At 54.0% G+C, this 19,557-nt stretch overlaps 6 protein-coding genes across 6 annotated transcripts; all 6 read right to left on the bottom strand.

Moving 5' to 3' along the window:
- Nucleotides 1-3,688: 3,688 nt before the first annotated feature.
- Nucleotides 3,689-6,724, bottom strand: BROUX77_006493 (uncharacterized protein; the record flags this gene model as incomplete). The annotated part of the gene is made up of 1 exon (XM_073751483.1): nt 3,689-6,724. One exon carries the CDS (start codon nt 6,722-6,724, stop codon nt 3,689-3,691), a length of 3,036 nt encoding a protein of 1,011 aa, XP_073603562.1.
- Nucleotides 6,725-7,407: 683 nt separating this feature from the next.
- On the bottom strand, nt 7,408-8,769 carry BROUX77_006494 (uncharacterized protein; the record flags this gene model as incomplete). Its single annotated transcript, XM_073751484.1, has 1 exon — nt 7,408-8,769. One exon carries the CDS (start codon nt 8,767-8,769, stop codon nt 7,408-7,410), a length of 1,362 nt encoding a protein of 453 aa, XP_073603563.1.
- Nucleotides 8,770-9,471: 702 nt separating this feature from the next.
- BROUX77_006495 (uncharacterized protein) lies at nt 9,472-10,389 on the bottom strand (the record flags this gene model as incomplete). Its single annotated transcript, XM_073751485.1, has 1 exon — nt 9,472-10,389. The coding sequence occupies one exon, from the start codon at nt 10,387-10,389 to the stop codon at nt 9,472-9,474; it is 918 nt and encodes a 305-aa protein (XP_073603564.1).
- Nucleotides 10,390-10,708: 319 nt separating this feature from the next.
- On the bottom strand, nt 10,709-12,231 carry BROUX77_006496 (uncharacterized protein; the record flags this gene model as incomplete). Its single annotated transcript, XM_073751488.1, has 3 exons — nt 10,709-10,784; nt 10,862-11,936; nt 12,006-12,231. The coding sequence occupies 3 exons, from the start codon at nt 12,229-12,231 to the stop codon at nt 10,709-10,711; spliced, it is 1,377 nt and encodes a 458-aa protein (XP_073603565.1).
- A 917-nt stretch (nt 12,232-13,148) lies between these two features.
- BROUX77_006497 (uncharacterized protein) lies at nt 13,149-14,693 on the bottom strand (the record flags this gene model as incomplete). The annotated part of the gene is made up of 1 exon (XM_073751489.1): nt 13,149-14,693. The coding sequence occupies one exon, from the start codon at nt 14,691-14,693 to the stop codon at nt 13,149-13,151; it is 1,545 nt and encodes a 514-aa protein (XP_073603566.1).
- Nucleotides 14,694-16,715: 2,022 nt separating this feature from the next.
- On the bottom strand, nt 16,716-18,242 carry BROUX77_006498 (uncharacterized protein; the record flags this gene model as incomplete). Its single annotated transcript, XM_073751490.1, has 2 exons — nt 16,716-17,716; nt 18,164-18,242. The coding sequence occupies 2 exons, from the start codon at nt 18,240-18,242 to the stop codon at nt 16,716-16,718; spliced, it is 1,080 nt and encodes a 359-aa protein (XP_073603567.1).
- Nucleotides 18,243-19,557: the final 1,315 nt, after the last annotated feature.

Genomic DNA, 19,557 nt, shown 5'->3' on the forward strand with positions numbered 1-19,557 from the left:
CAAAGGACCCAGTAATCGTCACAGACAAGTCCTTCCAGATAGGGTTATACTCCGGATGCCAGGGTTATCTATAACACGTCCATTGTATCAATGTAGCATCCCGGGTCATACCGCCCGCTGAAGACCAGACCAAAGTCCATACAACCTCACACCGCACATGATGTAGATTTTTGGAGCGGAAGTGTCAAGCCATAAGCCTGCAGAAGACACGCCACTCTAGGTAGTTATGCAAGTGAAATGTATGTATGTACATACATCCATACATAACTATCAACTAATTAACTAGTTAGTTACTCACAAGCTCAAGCTCACATGCATCTGTCTCTCGCCAACTACCCACCGTCACTCTCAAAATCCCGGTGGCTTGCGTTTCTGTCTCCCTTCCCACACGTGCCCATGCTCTCGTTGCATCATCCTTACATCGATGCATGCACGGCTGCAGCTGCAGCTGCAGGTAGTAGTCAGTATCTGAAGAACATACACACTTGCAGCTGCATACCGGCCTCTGAACCTGCAACCAGAATCCGCCTACAACACACTTGTCAGGCTAAACTCTATTGGGTGACAGGCCGCCACCGGCCTCTGCCTTGCGCTCCCTTTAACTCTTTAACCATGTACTCTGCTCGTCTTGGTGCGTTTGTTTCTGTCCGTCCGGCCTTGTTGCTTTTTCTGTCCCTGGCTCGCCCAGTCCGTCGCTCTGGATTGAGACTGGAATGTAGACTTTTACTCCGCTTGCTCTGCTTCTTCCAGAACAACTCCGTGGTCCTTCTTCCACTCGCTTCCTGTCTAGTGTGTCTCTGTTGGTGTTTCTCCCAGACCTGGACACTTAGTTCGTTGCCTCCTCTCCTCCTTCTCGCCAACCTTCTGTCCCCCCTCCCTCCTCCCACCACTCGCCCAAATATGAACAAAGCGTCTGACGGCTCTGATCTGATCTGACCCAGACCCGAAAAGCCCTGACGCCTTCTTGTTCTTGGCACTCAAAATCGCAACTCACTCGCTCACGTTCCAGCTCAAAATTTGTCGTCGCCCGCCGCCGTCACATGAGAGTTTTCCGGTGGGAGTGAGAAGTGCCGCTACCTGATCATGGAAGTAGAACGAGACAACCATTTTTTCCTCTCTCCCTCTTTTTTTTTTCCCTGCTTTTGTGTTGTCCCGTAAATTCCCTCGCTCTCACTTCTTTTTTGTTTCTCCCTTTTTTCCGTTTATATCTCTGGCCCGCTATGCTTGCTCTGGCGTCTCTATCATTTGCCCCCACCTTCAGAAAAGATTACATCAGCCCAGTACTATCCTTGCGATTTTTTGTCCAACCTTGACTTGACTTGACTATATTTAACGTCTACCAAAATCACTAAGATCAAACGACGCCGGATTGGTTACCGGACGGAAGTTTAAAGTCCTCCGCTCGACACGCCGCATAGTTTCTGTGTGTTCGGGATGGCGCACCATCCCCAAGCCCCGAAGAACCAGTGGTCCACACTTCGCAATGAGCAGCAAGAAACACAAGTACAAAAGAAAAAAAGAAAAGAAAAAAAAAACATTTTCCCCAGATAAACCCTAACCCCCACAAAGAGTTAACCATCCCCACCGACATTCGTTCGACTGAGAAACGTGGCCAGACACAAGGTCGACCATCACAACCAGCGTGGCATGGAAAAACCCGAGTCGTTGAGCGGGTGAAAAACCATACCAGGTGAGCCTCCGGAGGCTAGGAGCGTATCCTTCCGCTTTTCGAAGTGGCCGCCGCACCGAACCATGGCTGAGGCCCGATACAGTCCCCGAGTGCCACAGCAGGACAAAGGAAAGACAAAGGAAAAGGAAAAGACGAAGGTGGACTGTCTGAACCTTCAAAGGGACAGTCCCGAGTTGCGAAGATGGATCCACGAGTTGTTGGGTGTGGCGGCGATGAAGGGCCGGCGATCGCGAGGAGGGTGTCGTGAAAAGGGGGCGAGTCGACGGCGAGGAAATCCCTCAAAGTTGGGAGAAAGCGGACTCTGGCTTCGCAGCTCGTTGTCATGTTGAAGAGACGAGAATGGCAGCAGCATTGGGATCGTGTTGCTGTCCTCATGAGACCCTCAGTATAGGCTCGAGGGGGGGGGGGAGGCCGACCTCAAAGGTACCCCCCCGAGGGTTGTAGAAGGGAAGGTTGGAGCGAAGGTTGCACAGGAAGACTCCGATTTGATTTGATTTGATTTTATTCTTTTACGTCTACCTACTGTTATTTCGCAGCAATACGACGGCATATTCCGGACGGAAGCAGTCGGATGATGTCATCTTCCGAGCAACTCCCGGGCGGTCAGCAATTGCAGGTTCGCAGACTTCAAGCATCTCCTGTGACTTTTTAGGGTCCGGCGTAAAAGCCAGGAGGACTCTCCGTCCAGCGCGGCCCGAGGGCACACCTACCTTTCCAGGGTTTGGTTACCTGGTATTTTTGGTTTGCAACAAACCGCGTGAAGTCTAGTCTAAAAGGCCACCGGCTCTCGGCACGGGGGTTTGTCCCCGGCGGATTACGCGTGGTTTTGTCCTTTTGCGGGCATGGCCGTTGCTGCAACTTTTGTCATTTTCCTCCTCTTGTAGCCGGCGCAAGGGAACAGGACTCCGCAAACTCTCCTCCTCTTGGAATCCTCCTCGACATCACCTTGTCCTCCAGATACCACCTCCCCGTTGAACAAAGGAAAACTTCCACAAAAACGCACCCCAAAAAGTGGACCCACGACAACAAAGCCCTGTGTGGAGCTACCATCCCCACCAACATTCGTTCGTCGGGTAAAAACCGGCGTGTTCAGGGGGCCCAAAAAGCCAAACCGAGATCAAGCGAGCCTCCAAAAGGGCTGGCGATCGAGTGTCCGAAAGAAAGAAAAAGTTGGACGTAATCGCGGCGTGTGCTATGGATGGAGCACAGCGTCGAGATCCCCGCGCCGCGGGTCGGACATCCGGAACCTTCAAAAGAGGCTGCCCTTCGAGTGTGAGTATGGCTCCCCGAGTTGAGTGATGGGAGCTCGAGAGACCGGCGATCGAGAAGTGTTGCGAGAGGGAGCGGTCGTCGGCAAGATCATCCCTCGAGAGGGGAAAAAGGCGGGCTCAGGGCCTCACGACTCGATTCATCGAGAATGACCGAAATCAGACAGGACGGAAAAGAAAGGACAGCAGCATTGGGAATATGTGCTGGTCGCTCTTCTAACCCACAACGAAGGGGAAAAGTTCGTCTTTGGGCGAGGGGGCGGCATCTTGAACTCAAAGGTACCCCCCCGAGGGTTGTAGGAGGGAAGGTTGACACCAGTTCCCAGTACAGGAAGACTCCCTTTTTTTTTTTTTTTTTTTCATTTCATTTCATCTATTTTACATCAATCGGAGTGTTCGTCAAACACTCATAAGATGACCAGGCAGGTCCTGGCAACCTGGCAGCGGCATAACCGGCTGCCGGGATCCTCCGATTCAGACTGCCTTGGTGACCGTAGTCTCCCAGCTCCGAAGAAACTGTAGACGCCGACTCGGGATTTCCCTGTGGTGATAAGCACCTCCTGGCGCAGGATACATCAGGGGGGATACATGAAGACTGTGATAATGAAAAAGGAAAAGAACAGGAAAAAAAGAAAGAAAAAGAAACAAGTAATACACGAAAGAAAGCACCCAAAGACAAAACAGAAATACAAAAACAAAAACACACCACGCCAAACGCCATCGCAGCTGGTCATTCCTCTCTCGCCCTCTTCAACTTCTTGAGGAGCTGCTTGCTTCCTTTGACTGTAGGGAGAAGCTTTTTAACGAGTCTCTCCGTCAGCCGTAGCCTCTGTGGGATCGAGTCACACGTCCACGGGTGCCACGGGGTCTTCTCCTGTCCACATCTCGGACAATCGTGAGCGGCCCCGGTGTGCTCGAACCTCTGGTGGTACGTGACAAAGTCGCCGTGTCCAGAAATTGCTGCCATCAATGTGCCAATATCGAGTCGGTCGTGTTCCCTGTAGTCCTTGAACTTCCAGGGTTCGACGGGCTCTGGCTTGTCTATATGGGAAGGCCCGTTCTGTGCCCCCCACCACGTCTTGAACTCTGTGGCCGCTTGCTCCCGGCACCAACGTTTTGCCCTGGAGAGCGACATCTCGAGCCCGCCAACTTCAGTCCCAGCAACCCCTCTGGCTAACCGGTCGGCTCTTTCATTGCCGGGGATGTTCTTGTGGCCCGGTACCCATCTGACTCTTGCCTTTGGCGCAAAGAGCCCACCCTGTCTCAGCTTCCAGCTTGCCAGGAGTCGTCTTGTCTCGTCGATGACTGTTTGGGATGTCCCCAGGTCGCCCTCTTCTGCATTCAGACGGTTCACAATGCCCCTGTTATCAAGACATAGGTAAAGGTCGCCGGTCGTCTCTTGCGGTAGCTCGTGGGCCGCTTGCACGGCGTGTAGGGCTGCGATTGCCTCAGCGTCAGCCACTTCTTGCCAGGTGCCCAATGGTTTGCTACCTTCGGCGCAGGTCGTATTGTCTACCACCAGGGTCCACCCGGCCCCTGCGCCGCCGTCTTTGACTTTCGCCCCGTCTGAGTAGGCCCACACCGTATCAGGCCACGCCATGCGCAGGTCCTCTAGATGTCTGGCTACCTCCTCATCTTTGTCGCCCTTTGCCTCGATGGGGTCGTCTGGTCTCTCCTTTGCAGGTCTCACCCCGCCAGGGCTAGGTATCGTCCTGGGCAGGAGCCTAGAGAGAGTCTGAATTCTGTTGCCAGTGTCCCAGTCCTTACACAGGTGGGCGTCGTCAAGGTTGTGCAGCCGGGTTGCCTCTCTTCGAGCGTTGCTATCGAGGAGGATCTCTGCTGGCGGAATCATCGCTGCGCGGTGTAACAGTCCGATTGGCGTCGTTCTGTACATTGGCAAGGCTGCTCGGATCGCTTTCCTGAGGGCTATATCAAATAGCTTGGCTGTCGTGGCGATCTTCCGTTCCTTGTGCATCGGCCACCAGGCGGCCGCAGCGTACGTCAGTTTGGAGACTGCACAGGCTCTCACTACATGTAGTAAAAGGCCCGGGGGAGCTCCCTTGTGGCATCCTGCGAGGAGTCTCAGCCCGCTGGCTGTGGTCTCAATCTTCCTGATCGTCTTGTCGCGGTGCTGAGTGAACGCTAGCTTCCTGTCCAGCTCTAGTCCGAGCCAGCGGAGAGTGCTGCCCTGTGGCGTGGCCTCCATAACGTTCCCGTCCGGTAACTTCACGGGAGGGTTCCCTGCCTGCTTTTTCTTGGTGAGGTGCAGGATCCCCGTCTTTCCCTGGTCCAACTGTAGGCCATTTCCTCTGCACCAGTTATCAGCCCGTTCCAAAAGGAGAGCCAACCCCTGTGCATTGGTCTTCAAATCTGGCGAAGCCCACAGGACACATCCGTCGTCTGCGTAACCCCTGGCTCCCGGTAGAGAGCTGTATAGAGGGGCCATGAACAGCATGTAGAGAATCGGGGAGACCGGTGACCCTTGGGGTAGTGAGCCTCCCAGCTGTCTCGTGTCCGTGACATGACCGTCCATCGCTAGCGCTGCGCTTCGTCCTTGTAGGAACGACCTTGTCCATTTGCACAGTGCTATTGGCCACCCTTCCTCCTGGAGTCGGTTGACCATGCGGTTCGGCGTGACAGTATCGAAAGCTCCTTTGACATCAAATGTAGCTATCGACACTGCGTTCTTCATTTCCCAGCCCCGTTCGATCTCGTCTACCAGACTGAGCAACAGGTCTGAACACGCGCGCTTTGGAATCGCACAAGCGTACTTCTTGGGAATGACGTCTCTTTCCACGGCTTCATAGGCCAGCCGCCTTGCCACCAGTCGCTCCAGGCCTTTGCCTAGGGTCGGTAGTAGCGAGATGAGTCTGTATGCCCTTGGCTCTCGACGGTCTCTCCCTGGCTTGGGGACCGGACACATACGAGTCTTCTTGAAAATGTCAGGGTGTACTCCGTGGGTCAGGGCCACTTGGTAGAGGCGAACAATGGCTTCTTTCAGGTGCGGCCAGGCCTTTTTCCACAGATCGTTTCGGAGTCCGTCCATTCCCGGGGCTGTGTTTGCTGGCTTTTTGATGGCCCGCAGCACTTCTGCCTCGGTTGGGGGGTCCCAGACCCTTCTCCCGTCTTCGTCTAGTGGACCCAGTGCTTCGTCGTCTTCTCGTCTTGTCGGTGCATGCACGTCCAAAAGGAGTTCGCACTTGTCCCTGGTGTCTGACAGCATCTCCCCGTTGGGCTTCTTGAGAGGAGGGGTGCGTTGCTTGGCCTGTTTATGGGCCCAGTTGGCTGCTTCGAAAATCTTTCTCGTGTCGTTGATCTCCCTGATCTCCTTCGCGTAGTAGTTTTTCTTCGCTCTGCGAGCCTCTTTGCACAACTTCTTCTTTGCCAGGTTCCTCTGCTCTGCGATCTCGGGCCTAGCTCCGCCGCTTCTCATGGCTTGTTTCCACCTTCGTCTGGCTCTCCGGTGTACTTTCGCGGCTTCCTTGCACCTGTCATCCCACCAGGGCACTCCTCGTTTGTTCGGCCGTACCTCCGGGGCACAGACCTCCACTGCTCGTTGTAGTCCCACAGTGAGGGCTTCAGCAAGCTTGTCAGCATAGCCCTGCGGGCCCCCTTCAATCGTCTCGGGGTCGTCGGCTGTCAGTCCCTCCAGATCGTCTTTGAGTCGCTTGCATTCCTTGGCGAATCGCTCCTCGTCCAACTTCTTCAGGTCTCGTCGCTTTTCCGTGGCGTCGCTGTCTGCTGGTGCTCCCTCTATGGTCGTCATGAGGCCTTCATGGTCGCTAGGTGATAAGTCTGGAATGATTTCCGTCCTCACCGTCCGTTGCGCTAAGAGTCCTCTGGTCGCAATGACCAAATCAATGGTGTGTCCCCTGTCGTGGGTCGGGCTTAACCGGGCGTTGAGTACGACTGCCTCATGCTCCTCTACCCACTCCAAAAGTTTTTCCGCTTCGGGAGACGTCCTCTCGCATTTCTCGTCCCATGCCCGATGGTGGAGGTTGAAGTCTCCAACTATCAGACTAGGGCTGGATATGCGAGTCTCTAAAAGTCGTAGGACCGCCTCGTTTGTTCTTACAGACCCTCTGCCTGCGTTGTATATGTTTATTATCTGGATTGTCGTGTTTCCAGATCGGATCGTCACTGTCGTGATGTCAGGGTGCTCCTCTCCAAGTGACCTGCACTCAAATCGTAGTCCCTTCCTCACGTACATTAAGGCCCTTGGTCTTGGGTCCCATGTCGTCATTGGTGCCACCAGGTCGTATTGATGGTGCGTCTGTGTTTTATTGGCTTTTTTATCTTTGCCCACCCAGGGTTCCTGGATGGCAATGATATCTGCTCCCAGAGTATATGCCTGTTGCAATGCGGTTGCGTGTGATGGCGCTGCCTTCTGCACGTTAACCTGCGCTATTCTGACACTCTGCTTCCTTGTTGGCTCTGTAGGGCCCTCCATCATAGTTCTTCTTCCCGGGTCTCCATCGCGTCGGCCGGGGAAGTGGCGACATCATCCTTGTTCTTGGCTTGGGGGGGCCCGGGCTTCTCTGCGTCTTTTGCGGAAGCAATCTTCGTCGCGTCGTCGTTATTGGCGGGGGGCTCTGTGGCGTCCATTTCATGGTCACCATTGTCTCGTATACCGTGGGGGGAGACAACCCTTCTTCTCTTTCTTGAAGCTTCATCGCCGGTGTTGCGCCCGGTTGGCTCCTCCGCGGTGGTTTCTTGGGAGTGACCGCGGGCCCGGGGACGTCTGGACGGGTACGAGACCGGTCGTGTCGTTCCCATGAACGCCACGTGGTTGGGTCTTCCCTTCATCTTTTTGGGATCCAGCGCAATCGACACTGTTCCCTCGTGCATGCCCTCCTGGATCCACCACGATAGGGCCAGGGGTGCACATCCGAAGGCTTCCGTGGCCGCCGTTCGGATGTCCTCTTCAGTCACGGCGCGGGCGGCAATTTTCCCGTCGCTTCCGAGCTCCCGGATGGTTCGCTCAACCCGGTATACACGCACGAATTGCCACGTGCAGGGTTCTTCGACTGTAACTGCGCCTAGAGCCTTCTTGATGTGCTCTGCGCGATCCATTAGGTCTTTCGCCTTTCCTTCGGCGACAAGTATCAGTCCCTTCTTGCTGAAGCCCGCCTCCAGCACTCCCTTCCCTTTGGGGACTCCCTCGTTGAGGCGTCTAGTGATGGCGCTCGGGCTAAGTTCCCTAAACTGGGATCCTTCCGGGAGCTCCACGAATACCTTCTTCTCCGCGCTCGTGCGCTTCTTGGTCTTGGGCTCTGGCTGAGGCGCCGGTTCTTTTGCCCCCTTCTTGGCAACTTGCGACCATGTCGAGTTGTTCGTCTTCGGACCGCTGGTCGGTCCCGTGGCCTTGTCCCGTCCCTCGCTGGGGGACGCCTTCGTAGTCCCGTTATTGGCGGGCGTGTCTTTTCCCGACTTGCTCGGTGTCTCCTTTGCGGCTGGCGCTGTGCTGTTGCCGCGGGCGTTGTTGGTCGTCGAATGTAGAGGGGCTGGACCCGCAGTCGCGGTGTCCACTCCTCCGCCTGACTCGCACCACCACTTCAGGGTGTCTGCCAGCGCCTTCTCCAACTTCTTTCTCTTCTCGGCCCCATTCTTGATCGAGGCGTCTTTGAAGGCTTTAGTAGCCCCTTCGTCCATTTTGGCCGCGATTTCACCCGCGATTTCGGCCAACGCGGTAGCTTCCTGGATCTTTTTCGCGTGCCAGTTGGCCAGGGTGTCCGCCATGTTGTTCTTGGGCGGCGCCTCCGGGCGTGATGGCTGCGCCTGCGCGCTTGCAGTGCTGCTCGGCTCCGTCATTCTAGTAGTACTTCTTCAGTCTTTCTTAACGGAAAGAGGCGTCTGAAATCGTTTTTTGAGGTTGTTGAGAGAGAAAAGTCGTGTTGATGATGTAGTGAATAATAAGGGTTGCTTAGGGTTGACCCCTATTCCTGTAGGTGTAAGAGGGAAGTTTGATTTGATTTGATTTTATTCTTTTACGTCTACCTACTGTTATTTCGCAGCAATACGACGGCATATTCCGGACGGAAGCAGTCGGATGATGTCATCTTCCAAACTACTCCCGGGCGGTCAGCGATTGCAGGTGCGCATAGACTTCAAGCATCTCCTGTGACTTTTTAGGGTCCGGCATTGAAGCCAGGAGGACTCTCTGTCCAGCGCAGCCCGGGGGCGAACCTGCGGGGTTCCAGGGTTGGTTACCTGGTGTTTTTGGTTTGCAACAAACCGCGTGTAGTCTAGTCTAAAAGGCCACCGGCTCTCGGCACGGGGGTTTGTCCCCGGCGGATTACGCGTGGTTTTGTCCTCTTGCGGGCATGGCCGTTGCTGCATTTTTTTGAGAGTTTTCCCTCCTCTGTAGTTGGTGGACGGGAAAAGGACCCCCCAAAACCTCCTCATGGAATCCTTCTCGACATCTCCTTCCGATCCTACTACCTCGTCTCCTCCCAATCTAACCTTCCTCTCCCATCTCTCTTCCACTCTCATCTCTCCTTCAAAATCCCACCTTCATGTCTCGGTGCTGGCAGTGGGTAGTGGCTGGGTAGTCTCGGGGCGCTCGGGCTGTTGTCTTTCTTCAAGGAACTTGAGATTGCGGCGTAAAACGCTGGCAACGTGACTTGTTGCTTTTGTTGTTTTCAGAAGCTTGTCAGCAAATCTCTGGCTCCACGGCCTCGGCAGTGCCCTGCATGTCCACCAGTGTCCTCGTTCCTTTGGCTGGTTGCAAGCTCGGCACCCGCGTGGACAGTTGTGTTCCCATCGGTCATGGTACTCGTCAAAGTCACCATCTCCGGTTCTGGCGGCCAGGATGTGGCCTAGCTCAATCCTGGTGAGGCCGTCGTAGCGGGAGACACGGAAGGGGGGTTCGGCGGGGACACCAGTTCCCAGTGGGCGGTATCCTTTTTGCTTCTGCCACCATTCCCCGTATTCGAGACTTAGACGGTCTCGCCTCCATCTCCGTGCTCCGGCCAGGCTGACGCGGGGTTCCGTTGTCGTCTGTTGGCACCCCAGTTTTGCTTGCGCGTCTGCCAGTTCGTTGCCTTCCAAGCCCATGTGGCCTGGGACCCACAGCACATGGACTCTCCTCCCAGGACTCTCGCTCGCCCAGCGGCGAAGGGTTGTCTTTGTCTCATCAATAACGTCCTGAGATGTGCTGTTTCTGGTGGATGGGTTGCGGAGGCGGTTCACTATTCCTTGGTTGTCCAGACAAAGCCAGATTTCCTCGGTACCTTCGCGCGCCGTGGCCCGCCTCGCTGCTTCGAGAGCGCCAATCGCCTCAGCGTCGGCCACTTCCATCCATTTTCCCAGAGCTACGTGCCCTTCCTCTAGCGTAGCCCCATCTTCCGTAATCACCCAACCCGCGCCCGCGTTTCCATTCTCGTGCTTCGATCCGTCGGAGTAGGCAATGATCGTTCCCGGGGTGGCCATCTCAACTTCCGCTCTGTGTGCCTCTGCCTCTTTTTCCTTGTCTAGCCACGTTCGAGACGGCATGTCTGGCCCAGCTGCGTTTGGCCTGAGCCTGGTGTGCTTCTCCATTTCGGCAGGTAGCAGTTTTCGCAGCCTCACCACCACTGGATTGTACTGCGGCCCTCGAAGTAGATGCTTGTCGTCGAGTCTGTGCCATCGTACCGCCTCTCGTCTCTTTTCATCTTCCAGGAGGAGCTCGAAAGGTGGAAAGCTTGCCGCATGGTGTATGCATTCTCTTGGCGTGGTGCGATACATAGGGAGAGCCGCCCGTAAGCATTTTCTAAGGGCAACATTTATCTTGTCTGAGGCCGTTTTTGTCGTTTCCGTCCCAGTCCAAGAGCTGGCCGCAAAGAGTGCTTTGCTCAGAGCGCACGCGCGTACCGCATGGAGCATGCTTTCCGTATCTGCTCCCTTATAGCAACCGGCCAGATACCTCAGGCCGTTCGCCACTCGGTTGATACCCGCGGTCACGTGCGCGATGTGCTTGTCGAAGAGAAGTTTGGCGTCTAGATGCAGCCCCAGCCATCGCATCGAGGCATTAGCCGGGGTGGGTTCAATCGTGCCTAGACCCTCCACTGTGACGGACGGATTTCCTGCGACCTTTCTTCTGCCCTTGACGTGCAGCAGTGTTGACTTTCCGGGGTCGATCTCCAGTCCATTGTTGGCCGTCCACCTCAACACTTCCCTCATGAGAATTTGGATGACTTCGCAGTTCTTGCTAAAAGCAGGACCACTAACCACCAGAGACCCATCGTCTGCGTATCCGAGAAGTGCGGGGTTTCTCTTGTACAATGGGGCCATGAAGAGCATGTACAGCACTGGCGAGACCGGCGAGCCTTGCGGGAGGGAACCTCCTACAAGGGTTGTGGTGACGCCTCCTTCGGTGCGCATGCTTGCAGCCCTATCTTCCATGAAGCTTCTGACCCATCGGCATAGCTTCGTTGGCCAGCGGTTCTCAATCAGGCGGTGCTCCATTCTCGCTGGGTCAACTGCATCAAAAGCTCCCTTGATGTCGAATGTGAAAATTGAGGTGACCTTTTTCCAATCCTGGGCGTCCTCGATTCTTCCACGGAGCTCAATGAGCATGTCGGTAACGGCCCTTTTTGGCACGGCGCAGATGTAGTTTCTCGGGATGGTTTCTCTCTCTATCGACTCTTCCGCGAGCCGCCTAGCCACTGCTCTCTCGAGGCCTTTGCCCAGAGTGGGGAGAAGTGAGATTAGGCGATACGAGCGTGGTGCTTGGCGTGGGCGTCCTGGCTTCGGTATTGCCACGAGGTCGGCTTTCTTGAATGTGCTCGGGTGGTGTCCGCTGTCTAGGCATAGGTTATATAGTCCCGTTATCAGATTACCTAGAGGTTTCCACGCCCTTTTCCATACCTCGTTGGGGATGCGGTCCGCTCCCGGCGCAGTGTTCGCAGGTTTCCAGATGGCAGCCTTCACCTCGTCCGAAGACAGAGGGGGCCACTCAATTGCGTCGGGGTTGGGCTCCTGAAACCGCCATTCTGAGCCTGTGTGTGGCTTAGTATGGGTTTCCAGAAGGAGAGCCACGGATTCTGCTGTGCAGGTCGTCTTCGTACCGTCTGGTCTCTGCAACAGTGGAATACGTCTGTCGGTCTTGTCGTTGGCCCATTTGATCGCGCGGAATACATCTCTCGTTTCGTTGAATCCGTTGATGATCTTACTCATGAGGGCCCTCTTGGCCTGGACGACCGCCCATTGCATTGCCTTTTGCTCCTTGACGTATGCCGCTCGCAATGTGAGGTCTCCCAGTCTTTCTCGAGTTTTGTCGCGTGCCTCCCTCATCCTGGCGTTGCACCGTTTGCAATTTTCGTTCCACCATGGTTTGAGGTCGGTGTTGGGTGGTGTTTTCGGTGTCGACACATCCAGTGCCCTTCCCACTGCTGCGACTAGTCTCCCGGCAAGATCGTCCGCTCTGTCTGCTCCGCTTCCGCTACCGGTGAGCAGCCACTCCAGGCCGCTGTTCTCTCTTGCGCACTCCGCCACGAAACGTTCTATATCCATCTTCCCTAGTCTCCACCTTGCCTCTGGTCGTTTTCGAGACGCTCTCGCTTCTATCTCTAGCTCGAGTATCTCGTGGTCGCTTGTGCTTCCGGGAACAACTTTCATGCGGGTCTCCCATTTCACTACCGCCGCGTGCGGCACCACGACCAGATCTATCACCCTCCCGGCTCTGTGCGTTGGTTCGTCTCTCTGGTTCAGCACAGTCAGCCCTTGGTCAGTCAGCCAATTTTCCAGGGTCATCCCGTCGTTGTTTTCTTTGTCGTTGGCGTCCCATGTACCGTGGTGGGCGTTGAAGTCTCCCAATGCAACCCATGCGTGTTCTTTTTCTGTACACATCAGTTCTTGCAATCCCTCACCGGCTCGCAAGCACCTCTCCGGCGCATTGTACACTCCCAAAAGCCGAAGCACGCCCTTTGTCGTCTTGATGCGGATTGGACACAGGTCCGGGTGGGCCTGATTTGTTTCAAGTGTCTCGATGTCTTTCCGCACGTAGGCGATGCTCCGTGGTCGATCCAACCATCCTTCTCTCGGGCTATGCAGAGTGAATTCTGGGTGGAACTTCGTTTTGTCCTTACGCGGTCCAATCCAGGGCTCCTGCACAAACACGACGTCTACCCGTTGCCTGACGGCTTCGCGTAGAGTCAGTTCATGGTTAGGTCCCCCTCTTCCCACGTTGACGCTCCATACTGTTAGGTGTCCTAACATTCATCTCGCTGGGAGCGTTCTCGGATGACCTCGGGCCGCGGAGTCGGCTGCTCCGCCGGGGAAAGTCTCTTTCTCTTACGAGCCTGGTTGTCGTCCTGGGGGTTGGCTGGCGTGTTTTCCGTTGGCTTTGGGGTCGTGCGATTCGGGCGAGTGCCTCGCTTGCAAGCGGGGTCCCCTGCCGAATGGTCCGGAGCCTTGCACACGATGCATGCGGCGCGGGATCCAGCGTGTTGCCCCTCTCTGTGGTCTGCGCTCCCGCACAGGCGGCACCGTGGCTTTTCTTTGCACCCCGCTGTCGGGTGTGTCGCCCAGCAGGTACGGCACAGCGGCAGTGAGGGGGTCCGGCACTTCTTGACCGTGGCCGGGTTTGAGCTCCCCTCGAATTTCACACTGTTGGGGAGGGTCTGGCCCTCGGGTAGGTCCACTGCAATACGGAGTGTGGCGTCCATGTACTTCTCGGTTTCAAATTGCCACTTGATGGATTTCACTTCTCCACCGGTTTGCTCCGTTATCTGTCCGATGAACCATTCTTCGTTCTTCTTAATCACCGGTCCGTTCTCGCCTACGACATAAAAGTCTGATAGGCCAGTGATGCGTGCATGCGTCCATCTTTTGTCAATTTCGCACGCTTTCGCCCCACACGCTTCCTTGACGCAGTTCAGCTTCTCGGCTGACACCGCACCCTTGGTCGTGTAGAACGCCCAGCCCGAGTTCACCTTCTTGATCTGGATCTCGGCGGGCTTGCCGCCAAGGACCTTGGCGATCTCGTTGCTGGCGTCCGCTTCATTTGCGGCCGCTGGTCCTCGGACAAAAACTCGCACTTTTTTCTCTTCCTCTGTTGTCGTTGTCTTTGTCTTGGGCTTGGGGGCAGTCTTTTTTTTCAGGGTGACTGCTTGTCCCTTGCCACCGTCGGCCTCTGCCGCGGTGCTTGCGTAGCTCCTGTTGTTGTTGTTGTTGTTCGTGTAACCCGGTGTGGGCTTCGGGGCTTTGGCAGACCCTTGCTTGTCGTTCTTAGGGTTGCCTGAAGGGGCAGGGGTAGTGCCACCTTGGAGCTTCTGGAGCATAGCTCTGAACTCCTGGGACACGTGTCCTGCCAGCTTCCTCACGTTCGCGTCGCCTTTAGCCATGGCGACGGCTTCGTTGCACATTTCGGGGATCTTTTCTGCGAGCCAGAGGTACGCCTCAGCGCGCAGTTCTATCTTCTTCATCTCTCCTGCGATGTGCTTTCTGGCCATGGCGAGATTGCGGTCTTTCTCGGTGGCCGCCCCACGCTTCTCGTTCTCCTTGGGGGTGTTGGACGGTGTCGAGCCCTCATTCTTCTCGATTTGTTCGTCGGGCTTGTCGACAATCATCAGCTCCATTGACGAGCTGGTCGGAGTCTCTTGCTGGGCGTCGTCGGTCTCGGTTTCTGGCTGGACGTCGTTCGTGTTGACCATCTCAATGTCGACCTCCGTGTGCGCGTCCGTTGCGCTGATCGTGGGCTGGTCTTTCGCGGGTCGCGCCACCTGGGCGCTTCCTGGTGCATCGTCGCACTCCATTTCTGGATAAGGGGATTGTTCTCGATTGATTCTTGTAAGTCTGTGGTCGTTTCGCTGATTGACTGTTACCAGTATGGTGGTTCTCGCGAAAGTTGATTTTGATTTGATTTGATTTTATTCTTTTACGTCTACCTACTGTTATTTCGCAGCAATACGACGGCATATTCCGGACGGAAGCAGTCGGATAATGTCATCTTCCAAACTACACCCGGGCGGTCAGCAATTGCAGGTGCGCGTAGACTTTAAGCATCTCCTGTGACTTTTTAGGGTCCGGCGTAGAAGCCAGGAGGACTTTCCGTCCAGCGCGGCCCGAGGGCACACCTACCTTTCCAGGGTTTGGTTACCTGGTATTTTTGGTTTGCAACAAACCGCGTGAAGTCTAGTCTAAAAGGCCACCGGCTCTCGGCACGGGGGTTTGTCCCCGGCGGATTACGCGTGGTTTTGTCCTTTTGCGGGCATGGCCGTTGCTGCAACTTTTGTCATTTTCCTCCTCTTGTAGCCGGCGCAAGGGAACAGGACTCCGCAAACTCTCCTCCTCTTGGAATCCTCCTCGACATCACCTTGTCCTCCAGATACCACCTCCCCGTTGAACAAAGGAAAACTTCCACAAAAACGCACCCCAAAAAGTGGACTCACGACAACAAAGCCCTGTGTGGAGCTACCATCCCCACCAACATTCGTTCGCCGGGAAAAACCGGCGTGTTCAGGGGGGCCTAAAAAGCCAAACCGAGATCAAGCGAGCCTCCAAAAGGGCTGGCGATCGAGTGTCCGAAAGAAAGAAAAAGTTGGACGTAATCGCGGCGTGTGTTATGGATGGAGCACAGCGTCGAGATCCCCGCGCCGCGGGTCGGACATCCGGAACCTTCAAAAGAGGCTGCCCATCGAGTGTGAGTATGGCTCCCCGAGTTGAGTGATGGGAGCTCGAGAGACCGGCGATCGAGAAGTGTTGCGAGAGGGGCGGTCGTCGGCAAGATCATCCCTCGAGAGGGGAAAAAGGCGGGCTCAGGGCCTCACGACTCGATTCATCGAGAATGACCGAAATCAGACAGGACGGAAAAGAAAGGACAGCAGCATTGGGAATATGTGCTGGTCGCTCTTCTAACCCACAACGAAGGGGAAAGTTCGTCTTTGGGCGAGGGGGCGGCATCTTGAACTCAAAGGTACCCCCCGAGGGTTGTAGGAGGGAAGGTTGCTCGCGAAAGTTGTTGGTAAGAGGGAAGTTTTTGTGAAGACTCCCTTATAAGGCCAATTGACAAAGACGATCGCCAACAAGCCATGCGCAGTGGTCAACCACTGTCGTCACTCACCATGGTGTAGTTGGTTATCACGTTCGACTGTAACTTGAAAGAATTGCGATCGAAAGGTCACCGGATCGACTCCGGTTGGTGAGAGCACATCTTTTTGTCAAATGATTATGCATCATTGCACAACTCATAAAATAAGAGCATAATTACTAGGGTCTACATGCATAAATTGATTACCACCATCCGATATGGTCTAGTGGCTAGGATATCTCGCTCTCACCGAGAAGGCCGGGGTTCGATTCCCCGTATCGGAGTTTCTTTTTCATAATTTTGTTTTTCTCTTTTTTTTTTTTTTTTTTTTTTTAACAGTCGCAAATGCAAGCTTTCGATGTTGCGAAAAAGAAGACATTGAAAAAAAAAATATATTGACCCTCGCGAGTAGACAGGTAAATAAAGAATCAATCAATCAACCAATCCAAAAAAATATAAACTAGAAAAGAAAAAAAATATATACAGCCCATTGCCAATGACAGCATTTCCTTAACGATAGATATAGTCAAGTCAAGACAACATTTCCTTCATTCTTTGGTGTTGTGTAACACATCAGACCAAATCAACCCAAATGTGGTGTAACAGTGGTTTTCTGAAATTTTCAGGATCTATAGAGCCAAGATGCAGTATTATCGTGGGGGCAAAGTTAGGTCTCGCAAGTGAAGAGCAGCCGTGACCTTCATAACGTTGACGATTGTAGTAGTTGGAGCACTTTGCTGTCGGCAATCTAATAGCCGGTAGCAGGAGCAGAATTCGCCTGAAGAGGGTAGCTAGGAGTAAAGGCGTAAGCGGTTTTATCCACCCACGAAATATCGCCGAGCCAGGTGCCAATGTCGTAAGCAGAGGCTTGCTCAGCGGTCAGCTTGGTTGCGAAGCTGGCGCGCTTAGTGGTGGAAGTCCAAGCACCCGGGCCCGAGTTGTTGAACTCGCCAAACATCACGTTGTCAGTCTGAGGTGACGACGCCGACCACTTGTTCCAGCCAGTAGCGTTGATGTGCTTGTCTAGGAAAGAGTTGCGGAAAACTGAGATGGCATAGCTGCTCCATGGGCGGCCCAGGTAGGTTTTACCCATGGTAGTACCGTAGGTCGAGGTGTAGGTCACATAGCAGCGGTCAAAAACGAAGCCACCAGCCCACGAGGCACTGGGGCGGTTCTGAGCAGTGATACTGGCACCCTTGGCAGTGTTGGAAGCGATGTAGCACTGGTGGAAGAAAGCCTTGGCGTAGCCCCAGATGAAGTCAACACTGCCTTCGATATAACAGTTGCTGAATAGCTGATTGCCCTTGTTGGCCAGCAAAGTATCCTGGAATCCAATAAAGGAGCAGCCATAGGCAGCCATCTTCTTGTTCGAAAAGTCGCCAGCAAGGGCAGCAGTGTTTTGCGTCTGGGGGTAAGTGTTGACAAAGTCAATATTGTACAGCGCCAGAACTGTCTCGTCGCTCTTGTGCGAATGGATTACTGGAGTGTCTTCGTCCCGGTTGGCACTCGTCAGGTAGCCCCTCGAAAAGTCTATGCGGACCTTGTTCTTGGCGTAGTCCTGGGCAGAGGGTGTCTCTCCACGAAGCATCACAGAGCCATTGCGGTTGATGGTGAGTTGTTCGTTGTAGGTACCGGCCAGAATGTAAATGGTGTAGGCAGCACCATCATTCGGAAGAGCTGCAACGGCAGACTGCACACTCCCGTACTGGCCAGCAGTAGGCGTAGGAGCCACAGTGAAAGTGCGTGCCGCTATAGAGACGGAGGTTAGTAAAACATAATTTATATAGTGTGGGGTGGCTGAAATGGGAATGACGATATGGAGTGTTTCTGCCGCAGAAGGTGTCAGTCGCAGCGAATGTATCAACAGCCAAAAAGGTCTCATGTTTAGTTGGAGCGCAGGTACTAACTACCCTGGCTGCGAGTGGGCATGTAGGGGCCTCGGTCTTGGCAAAATGAATGATTGTAGTACAAGCAGCCAGAGTGACAATCACAAAAGGCTTGGCGATGCTCAACGTCAAAGCTTGTGTGAAGACTGAAGCGCACCAACCACAGTCAAAACAGCTACCAACGTCACGGTTGTGACGATTGCCTTCTTAACCAACACGTTTACTCTTGTCGTAGTCTTGACTGTTGACTTTGTCGTATTCTGCTTCGTGATATTGGCATAGGTGGAATGGCATTAGGGCTAGCTCTTACCTGAACCACCAGGTCCCTTGGGGGCAGTCTCAGTACTGTGAGGAGCGGCCTGAACAGGAACGAGGCCGAAGAAACCCATAGCCAGGGCGAAGACAGAGAAACGAACCATCTTGTCAAAAGGATATCCAGGCTGGTGATTTAGACAGTGGTAGAAACGAAAGAAAGTTCAAGTTATGAACGAATAAAAGAGCGAATAAAGATAAGAATAAAAGAATGGAAGCCTGCCAAATGGTCAGAACAAACAAAAAGAAAGACAGAGAGATCGACTCAACGCCTGCGCTGTAAAGTGAAGTATTATGTGCTCTTGTTGTATACCTCTACCCAAGAACAGCGAGAGGGTTGGGGGCGTAACCTAGATATATAATCTTAGGAGTGCTGATCACGGCTGTAGCTCCGGCTCTGCTAGGATTTTGGACTGAGATGAACTCAATTGCCTACCAAATATCATGCCCAACCGTTTGGACCACGGCTCCGAGGGCTTCCCTCATGACCTCTCTTTCCCATTGAGTTTTTACTGATATGTGAGACAGGGCCCTGTCAAGGCACTCACAGCTTCATACTTAATTGTACATACAGCTTGCACCCACGTACTGGAGATGATCTGATCAGGAGCGGGTTGATCCTCTTTGTGATGGTGTATGTATCATGCGGGTACCTTGCCCTGTGCGCATCGCCGTTTTGACATGACCCATATTCAAGTGGTCTAGAACGGATACTCGCATTGATTCCCCACTGCGAGCACCTGTAAACTCACGAAGTAGTGACGATGCAAGCACAAGAATACATCTAATTCCGAGTAGATGTGCCGACAGCCAAAGATCGCTTTGTATTACAAATACTTTGTTGGCCAACGAAGTTCGTCCGTGTATCCGGACAATAGAAGTATTTGCAAACACCACTGAAACTTCCGGAATATATGCAGTTATAAAGAAGGGTCTTGTGGGTTGTACTAACCACCAAGCAATGATGCCAATCGCCTGAAGAATAGAGAAAAAACACAGACTCATCAAGGGGTGCATTCCGCAGAGACTAGGAGAGAGGCTGATAACGTGGTTGTCTGCCGAACTTGATTATAAGCAACAGCCTGAGACAGGTGCAATATAGCAGAGCCTGGCAGTACTACACGTATTGTTGTGGGATATTATTGGCCAGGGAGAAATGTTCATGACCACGACATCCGCACTAGACCCGCTCATGATTTCATACAAGTAAAAACATGCCCATTGCATTTCCCTCTGCCATTTTTCCCATGGCTGAAACGGACGTAGTAAAGAAGCCAGGGAAGTCGTGGCTCGATGACCCCAAAGGCTAGACAAGCACAAGACAGGGGAAAAAAATGCAATATATTAAGGAGCGAACGGTCCCCCTTTGTTTTCTCGGTTCGTCGCCGATCA

This window comes from Berkeleyomyces rouxiae (assembly GCF_048999995.1).
Source record: "Berkeleyomyces rouxiae strain 22BRR77 chromosome Unknown BrBRR77_ptg000008l, whole genome shotgun sequence".
In the NCBI taxonomy this organism is placed as follows: Eukaryota; Fungi; Ascomycota; class Sordariomycetes; order Microascales; family Ceratocystidaceae; genus Berkeleyomyces; species Berkeleyomyces rouxiae.